The following is an 8,942-nucleotide window of genomic DNA, read 5'->3' on the forward strand; positions in this document are numbered from 1 at the left end:
AAACCACTATGCTTCAAAGCACCAGGTTGTTCCTGTACAGTGGCATAATGCACAATGTGTCCTCTGTGTGGTAGTAAGATCCATGCCTCAGCCTTTCTTGTCATACCTCTCTCTTTTTCCTGGTTTCTGTCTACTAAAGGAAGAAAAACAACCTGTCCACAATAATGCCCACAGTATAATTCCCTAATTGAGAAGCCTTAAAGACATAATAGTCTCAAATATTATATTGATTGCAATGAAATGAATAACCTCTTTCTATTATTATTATTTTACTTCATTTTATTTTGTTTTGAAGGTTCAGCCTCCATTTTGTACACCGGATAACAGCACCTACTGGAAAACAGACTGTGGAAATTATGCTGGTGCTCTAATGTATTTCTGCTCTTTCTATGTCATCATTGCATACATCATGCTAAATTTGCTTGTTGGTAAGTGAAAATAGGCATTAATAACAACAAGACTGTTACTACATCTTGGCATGTAGTATGTTAGATGTGAGTTTGTTGTGCTGCTCAGGTATGAGGCTACCTTGTACCTTCAATGATACCTTGCATGCATATAATGCTTTTAGTATTTCTTTGGCACAGGAGTGCCAAATCTCAGGAAGTTTTAGAATTAAAGCTTTTGGAAAAAAGAGATATTTTCTGTTTGCAGAGCTGACCTACAGAACACTGTTTTCTAAGCTTTTATTTCTTCTTTGTTCAAACATCATTTGAATTCAGTTAATCGATCTTAGATGTTAGATTAGACATCTCATCAGCATTTAAGATACAGCTTTTAAAAAGCATGGTAAACATTGATGTGGCAAGACAGTATATTATGTCTATGTAAAATCCTTGTCTGAGCATACAGGCCTTTTTTAATGAGGAGTTTTCACAATAGAATTAGAGGTTACAATGTAACTAGAGGCTTTCTTTAGGGTGTATTTTGTTCTTGTGGTTTTCAGCTATCATTGTGGAGAATTTCTCATTGTTTTACTCAACTGAAGAAGATCAGCTTTTAAGTTATAATGATCTAAGGCATTTTCAAATTATATGGAACATGGTTGATGACAAAAGAGAGGTAAGAAATAATAATTTTTTGATAATAAGCACAGAGTAAACACAGTAAACTTCCAGTTTTTCTTGAACATTAATATGGGGGAAAAAAGTGTATTGACAAAATTCTCTGAGCAGTTACTGTTCAAATTTGAGAAGTGAACATGATTGACTGTTGTTCATGGCCCTTCAAATACAAACCTGTATTCTGTGAAGTGGTTATGATAGCAGATTTACAAGCAAATATACCTATTTATAGGATAAATATAATAGCATCTTTCCTCCCAGCTCCCTGAGAGTTGTTCCCTTGGAAGCCTGCAGATTCATATTCATTTTTTGTGTTTGTTCTTGAGAAGATCTTTGCTGAGATTTCAGCACTGTCTCTTGTAAAATTTTTATGGAGAGGCTAATCAAGTATGGGCTGGGTGAGAAGACAATGAATTGGACTGAAAACTGTCTGCATAGTTAGTCCCTGAGTGTGAGGATCAGCAGGACAGGTTCTAGTTGAAGGCCAGTAACTCATTGTGTGCTCCAGGGGTCAATACTGGGTCCAGTCCTGTTCAGCATCCTCATTAATGACACGGACAGAGTGGCAGAGGGCACCTCCAGCACATTTACTGTTGACACGAAGCTGGGCAGAGTGACTGATATGCCACAATGGTGCTGCCATCCAGAGGGACCCTCACAGGCTGGAGAAATGGGCTGGCAGGAATTTGTTCAAGCTCAGCAAGGACAAGTGCAAAGTCTTACACCTGGAGAAGAATAAACCAAGGCACAGTACAAGCTGAGGCCACCCACCTGGAAAGTAGTTTGGCAGTAGAAGTCCTGGGGGCCCCAATGGACACCAAGTCGAACATGAGCCACTACTGCTCTTATAGAAAAGAGGACCAATGGTATCCTGGGCATTAGACAAAGTATTTCCAGCAGGCCAAGGGAGAGAGGATCCTTCTGCTCTGCTCAGCCCTGGTGAGGCCACACTCAGGGTCCTGGGATTGGTTCTGGGCTCCTCTGTACACAAAGACATAGACATACTGGAGAGAGTCCAGCAAAGGGACACAAAGATGATGAAGAGATTGGAGCATGTCTCCTGAGAGGAAAAGCTGAGAAAACTGGCACTCTTCAGCCTAGAGAAGGCTCAGGGGGATCCCATCAGTGCATATAAATACCTGCAGGGAGGGTGCAAAGAGGACAGAGTCAGGCTCTGCTCAGTGATGCCCAGTGACAGTGACAGGGCTGGAGGCAACGAGCACGACCTGGAACACAAGAGTTACCTCTGAATATCAGGGAACTGTTTGTCACTGTGAGGGTGGCCGAGCACTGGCACAGGTTTCCCAGGGAGGTTGCAGAGTCTCTGTCCTTGGAGATACTCAAAAGCCATCTGGACCTGATCCTGGGAAACTGGCTTTAGGAGACTGTGTTTAAGCAGAGGGGTGAGACAAGGTGAGCTCCAGAGTTTCCTTCCATCCTCAACCATTTTGTGATTCTGAAATGAGAATAACATCTGGGAGACTGAGCTGCTCAGATGCTCACACAAATTAAATCATCATCTGAATGATGCATGACATCACTGAGATTTGAATGTGAAAAACATTATGGTGAAAGTAGTTGGTTGTTTGTAGTTGGCACATGGCTGTGCTGGAGAGGGAAGCTGCAGTCTGTACTCACAGGGGTAGAATGTTCTGAATCCATCATGTCAATCACATCAGAGAGATTCTATCCACTGATAGAATCTCTCTGATGTGAAACACCTTACAGAAAAAATAGTTCTGATGAGTCTCATTTAGCAGAACAAAAAATATTTAAAGATTGTGAATACCACAGTTTCAGAAGGAAGAACTTTCAGTCCTAATTTTGTAACAACAGATAGAAATTGTTACCAAAAGTGCAGGATGTGCTACTTCTTAGAGCAGATAATCTTTAGAAAGCCAGTAAACTCTCAACATTCTCCTGTTCATTCAGGATGCACAGAGAAGGGCACAGGTTTATAACAAATTATAGATATGGCTATGAGTGTTTAAACTATACTTTAATTTCCATTTTACAAGGACAACTCTTTGGGAATATGATTCTAATTACAGATGAATGCAAATGGGGAAACTAAATCCCCAAGCAATTTTGAAAAATTCTGGCAAAATTAACAGTATAGATTCTCATTGTATATGAGTCAAATAACCACAGAAACTTCTGTGAACTTACTGATGAGCTGGCTGAATGTGCACATTCTCCAGCAATGTTTTCACAGTGAATTAAATATGCTAGAAGAAATAGTTTTTCTCTCAGTGATCAAGTTGAATGTCTGAGTTAGTTGCTAGATAACAGTAATATTTTACCATCAATTATGCAATTTTATACAGGGTGTAATCCCTACCTTCCGAGTGAAATTCCTGCTGAGGCTTCTGCGAGGCAGGCTGGAGGTGGATCTTGACAAGGACAAGCTGCTGTTCAAGCACATGTGTTATGAAATGGAGCGTCTCCATAATGGTGGTGATGTCACTTTTCATGACGTGCTCAGGTACCCTGAGATTTTCTCCCCGTTTTTAGAACAAATATCTTTCCAGGCTAGCAGGTTGAGCTATTAGGCTCAGGAAAAGCCAAGACTGGTAGCCACAGAGGCACTGCTATTTTAAATGTTTTACAATTTTATTTTTTTTTTTTCCTGTAAAAATATTAGTGATGGGAAACACAGGGAATCAGCTCCAAGGAATTTTAACATTTTCATTGCAGATTTGTCACAAACTACAGTCGCATGTTCCTCTTGTATCCCAACTAATAAAATGTACCTTCAAGTGTAGCAATATGACAGTGAGCCTGACTAGAAGTAAAATAGAAATGGAGACATTATCCAAGCATAAACACTCAGGGGGGAAAAAATTCAAACCACCACAAATGCAGTTCACTTGTATTGGATAGCTGGTTGTAGGTGACAGGGCCTTTGTTTTGAGCACAGTAAGTCTCTTCTAGAATCATCTCATCAATTTTTTAGCTTCTAATGTGAATTTACTGTGCACACCTAAATTATGTACTTTCACACTAAGGTCTTAAGTATGAGCTTTGATTCTCTAAAAAATGCAAAGGCACCTGCATTTAAAAATAAATAAATTGTGTTTCTTCCAGCATGCTTTCATACAGGTCTGTTGATATCAGAAAAAGTCTTCAGCTGGAGGAGCTGCTTGCTAGGGAACAACTGGAATATACCATAGAAGAGGAGGTGGCCAAACAGACCATACGAATGTGGCTGAAAAAGTGCTTAAAGCGAATCAGAGCAGTAAGTCAAGCTAAAGCAGTATCTAAATGGTTGCATAAATTGAGCTGTTCAACAATGCTGGAATCTGCTGTCCCTATGCTTCATTTACATTGGAGTCATGATACTACATATTTGAAGTATGTAGCAGTTGCTAACTGAGCAAAAGAAAGTTTGTTACAGCTCTACAAATATAGAGCTCTACAAAAAATAGAGCTGTTTGTTACAGCTCTACAGTGCTACAAAAATAAGTGCTTTTTGAAGGCAAAAATTCTCTTCCTGCCCTAACTTTATAATTCTTTTCAATACAGCAGAAAGATGCACATGCAGAGACCAAAGTCAAAGGAATAAATTAAAAAATAATGTAATTCGATGGAACTGCATAGGCCTAATCCTTCCTCACAAAATGTAACTGTGTAACTTCTTTGCCTCTGCTGGCACATAAGAAACCTATGGATGGCTCTCCAGATGGAGCCTATATTAAGATAAATCATTTGAGTGAGCCATTACAGTTAATGTGTGTGCAAATGAGCAGAGTGTCTATGTGGAAAGCAGGTGTATGGACCAAGTCACAACCTGGTTGCATTGATGACCAATTTTTCACTTGCTATGAGTCTGACTCCATGCTTAGACACATACATTTTTTGTTTTCATAAAAAAATTACTTTTTGTGATAGGAGATTTTCCATAGTGGTCTGTGATCATGGCACCTATCTTCTGTTTGTAAATTTATTAAAGTATTTAGCTGGACATTTTGAATATCATATACATTCCAGGTGAAACATCAGTGTTCATACTCTACATAATTTAATTTTTATTTCATCTCTGTAATAATAATGGCAGCTCTCAGTTCTGTGTTTGTTTAGCTCTGTTGTTCATTTCATTATGATATTGAAGTACACTATGTTAAAGTAAATATGCTATTCATTTCACTTTAATAATATGGTTCAGATCATTTCACATTCTATGAACCTTTTATAAATTGAATGTAATTATGAAAGTTAAGATATATTTTCAAATTCTCTAAATCTCCCTAGAGGGGTCATGTGAAAACTACCCAGAAAAGCAAAACCCTTCCTAAGTGCTGTTTATTTTAATTTAAAAGCAAATTAGATTGTAAAATCATAATGGTAGTAGGTTGGGTTTTTTTCTATTTTTACTGTAAATCTATACTTAGTCCCAAGGTTTTCACTACTATTTTATTCAGTCTTATTGACAGCCTACCTCAAAGTCCATGAAAGAAATCAGAATTTTTCATTGCCTTCATGTGATTCTCTGTGAATCTCTACCAATTTCCTGTTTTCTTTTTCTTTGCAAGAACTTTTAACTGATAAGTTCAAAACTTTGCATGTGTTTAAACTATAGGTTTAAACCAAAAATTGAGAAACATGCCTTCCACTTAATGTAGTTCATAAATCTCATCCTCTATTCCCTAAAGGTTAGAAATATGCTGGAATTCACTTTGTTTAAATAGCAACATCTAATACATGGATCTTTATTGATGCACCTGGGATCCACAGCTGGTGCTCACTGTTCAGTTAAATATTTGGAATGCTTTAAAAAATAAAAAGGAAACACATTAGTGTGACATACCAATGAGAACATTTTTTTTCATCACATATTGTACCTTGGTAGAAACAGCAGCAGTCGTGCAGCATTATCCACAGCCTACGAGAGAGCCAACAGCAGGAGTTGAGCCGATTTCTGAATCCTCCCAGCATTGAGACAACACAGCCAAGTGAAGATATGAATGCTATTAATCAAGATAACAGTGCACAGCCAGAGGTATGTTATCCAGAAAAATATCAGTTCCTCATAACAAATTCAGAAAACTTCCATGTTTCTTATTTGTTCTTTTTAAAACATCATTTTAACTGAAAAAAAAAAAATAAATTAAAAACAATACCTTGGTTTGCTTCAGTTTTTGCCATCAGATGTAAAGGGAAGATGCTGTAAGGTAGTAATTCCACAACATAGAATTTATCTGTCTTGCTAAATTCATATGGTGCTAAACACCATAACGGGCAAATTCAGCTGTATGACTCTGACAGCCCCAGCTTTCAGCTCTTGCATGAGCTGTGTGCAGGCTTGGGGATGTGAAGCTTTCCAGTTCAGACAATCTGAAGTGGTGTTTACACTGGGAGTGAGAGCACTGGGCATGCTGGGACCTCTGAGGAAGACTCCTGGGCTCTTCCAGGATAGGAAAAATAGAAGGTACCATGCAAGGGTTGCTTTCTACAATGGTTGTCGTAGGCTGAGAATAATTTCTTATCCATCAATAGGATGAATGGCATTGAGAGTCCACATGACCTTTTTGCTTTTGTCTGTTAGTAGTAGTTTTCTGGGCTATTAAAGAGCAGAAGTCATGCTGCCCTAACCAATGGCAATATGTTTTGTTTGCATTCGTGGTAAAGCTTGAAATAGAATAGAAAGGTATCCCTTCCTAAGGTTACCTAGGGGAGCTATGACTGAGATTAATTTTTCTCTGTTCAGACAAGTAGCCAGCAGCAGCTGCTTAGCCCGACACTTTCTGACAGAGGTGGCTATAGACAAGACACTGGAGATGCTGGGAAACCTCAGCGGAAATTTGGACAATGGCGCTTGCCATCAGGTAAGTGAAAAAGGCTTATCAGTGAAGTCCCCCCACATGCAAAATTCCTGTTATGCAATAACAAGGCCAAGAGAGGCTTCGTGATTCACAATTCTCCCTCCTGGCTGCTGCTTGCACCCACATCAGGGCTTTCCTGTTCTCATGCCTGTTGGAATAAAGCAGTTTCTCCCTTTCTTCATAATTCAGAAAGTTTGGAAGATGGGCTCAAGCATTGCCCTGTGCAAGTGGTTACATTTTTTACTTTTTTCATACATTTACTCAGGACCTTTTACATCAGTCCTATTCTGAATCAGGGTGCTGCCCCCAAAGGCTGCCACTGTTCAGACCCTAACCATATCTAAGTGGAAGCAGGAGAGACAGTCATGCTGTTCTGTTGACTACCATTGACCCTACTTTTGTTCCCTGTGTACTTGTCCAAGAAACAGGATAGTTTAATAGAAAACTTTCAATCCATGATTTCCATTTAAATATCACTGAGCAGCAAAGATCAACATTTTGTTGGAAAAGAGAGAGTGAAAGAGGAAACATGCTAAGGAGGAGTCATACTACTGTGGTCAACTGCATACGTTTTTCAAGTGAGAAATCTTGAATGAATAGCCCAGGGTTTCCTTTCTTAGCACTGATCTAGTCTGTGTCAGTTTTGAATATTCTTCAGTGGATGGTCCTAAAAAGGAGGGTCATTTCCATGCGCAGTACAGCTGACAGATAAGTAGTCTGCCTCCAGTCCAGCAAGGACAGGTATTTAAGATCATGAATAGCATAATTAAGATCCATTGTGGGGTTTATATACTTAGACCTGTGGTTTAGTGCCAATCCAGCAACTTGTACTGACTACAACCCCTAGGGCACTGTAAAGTATCACTTTCTAGATGTAGCAGCCACTCCTAAAAGCACCCTCACCCCCCTTCCTCATATTTAAAGCTTTCACCGTTTTGCCAGCAGGTTAGCTCATGTTAGTACTGCCTAAATCATTTAGTTTTCAATTAGCTGGATAAGAAGAGATCTCTTGCATCAGTTATCCCAGCAGAAGGAAATGAGGCACTGCTCAGTGCCTCTCTACCAGGAGATTAGTGGAAGTAGTGTGAACATCTGGAGCTGGGAAAACAAACAAATTAGAACAGAGCCCTACTCTTTCTGAACTAAATCAGTTTAAAGGTGCCCTAGTTTGGCTGGTTCTCTATACCTGAATTCTAAGCAAATATGTTCAAGAAGCAGATCAACTCTAATACAGGACTTTCTGAACTTTCTGTTTCATTTCCTAGCCCCCAAACCAATAAGCCATTCAGTGTCTTCAGTCAACCTCCGTTTTGGTGGACGTTCAACTATGAAATCTGTTGCATGCAAAATGAATCCAATGTCTGATGCTGCTTCCTGTGGATCAGAAGTCAAGAAATGGTGGACAAGACAATTAACTGTGGAGAGTGATGAGAGTGGAGAGGACCTTCTTGATATCTGAGAACATTTAAGTCATACCACAATCTAATTTTCTACGTTTAGAATTAAAGATGCTGTGTGATGTATGATTTCTTTAAAATCAGTGTCATAAATTTTCTCTTATGCTTATCCTCCTGCCATATGAAGTGTAGCACACACTTCTGTGCTAGAATTGACTTCTGTAGGTACTAACTGTACTCTGAGAAACCTGTATACTATAGCAGTACTAACAAAGCCAGAAAGACTATATTGCCTTTAGCAGACAGAGCTTTGAAAGATTTAATGTGTTCTGTAGAATCATAGTGCAAGTTGGGTATACACACCTCTGTGTTTTCCTTCAACCTTTACAATACTTTAAAGTGGCAACACTTTACAATACAGGGATAATGTATTTCTTCTTGTTGTGTTTTCCCTCAGTTCTTACTTAGTAACATGTCTTCAGAAAAATTTTATTATTCACAAATAACCTGAAGAGGTCAGCACTGACTTCATGTTCAAGGGAAGTATTTTACTAAGTACAGATACTGAATTATGATTCTAAGCTTTCTCTGGACCTTTTTGTAAAATATGCAAGATACAGGCTTACTCATTTTAAATTAGAAAGTGAAGGATTGGCTTT

At 38.9% G+C, this 8,942-nt stretch overlaps 1 protein-coding gene across 39 annotated transcripts in view; it reads left to right on the forward strand.

The window, feature by feature from the left end:
- The window catches only part of NALCN (sodium leak channel, non-selective), a 226,926-nt gene extending 218,503 nt beyond the window's left edge, over window positions 1-8,423 (forward strand). For all 39 annotated transcript variants that reach the window (XM_086880763.1, XM_086880771.1, XM_086880779.1 and 36 more), the window contains 7 exons: window positions 296-428; window positions 947-1,062; window positions 3,392-3,549; window positions 4,152-4,302; window positions 5,914-6,063; window positions 6,772-6,889; window positions 8,152-8,423. In XM_086880763.1, the coding sequence (XP_086736889.1) occupies window positions 296-428; window positions 947-1,062; window positions 3,392-3,549; window positions 4,152-4,302; window positions 5,914-6,063; window positions 6,772-6,889; window positions 8,152-8,345 (1,020 nt within the window). In that variant the 3' untranslated portion in view covers window positions 8,346-8,423. The remainder of the gene's footprint in view (window positions 1-295; window positions 429-946; window positions 1,063-3,391; window positions 3,550-4,151; window positions 4,303-5,913; window positions 6,064-6,771; window positions 6,890-8,151) is intronic.
- The last annotated feature ends 519 nt before the right edge of the window (window positions 8,424-8,942 follow it).

The sequence above is a fragment of the Cyanistes caeruleus genome, chromosome 3, assembly GCF_971803275.1.
Source record: "Cyanistes caeruleus chromosome 3, bCyaCae1.hap1.1, whole genome shotgun sequence".
NCBI classification, from domain to species: Eukaryota; Metazoa; Chordata; class Aves; order Passeriformes; family Paridae; genus Cyanistes; species Cyanistes caeruleus.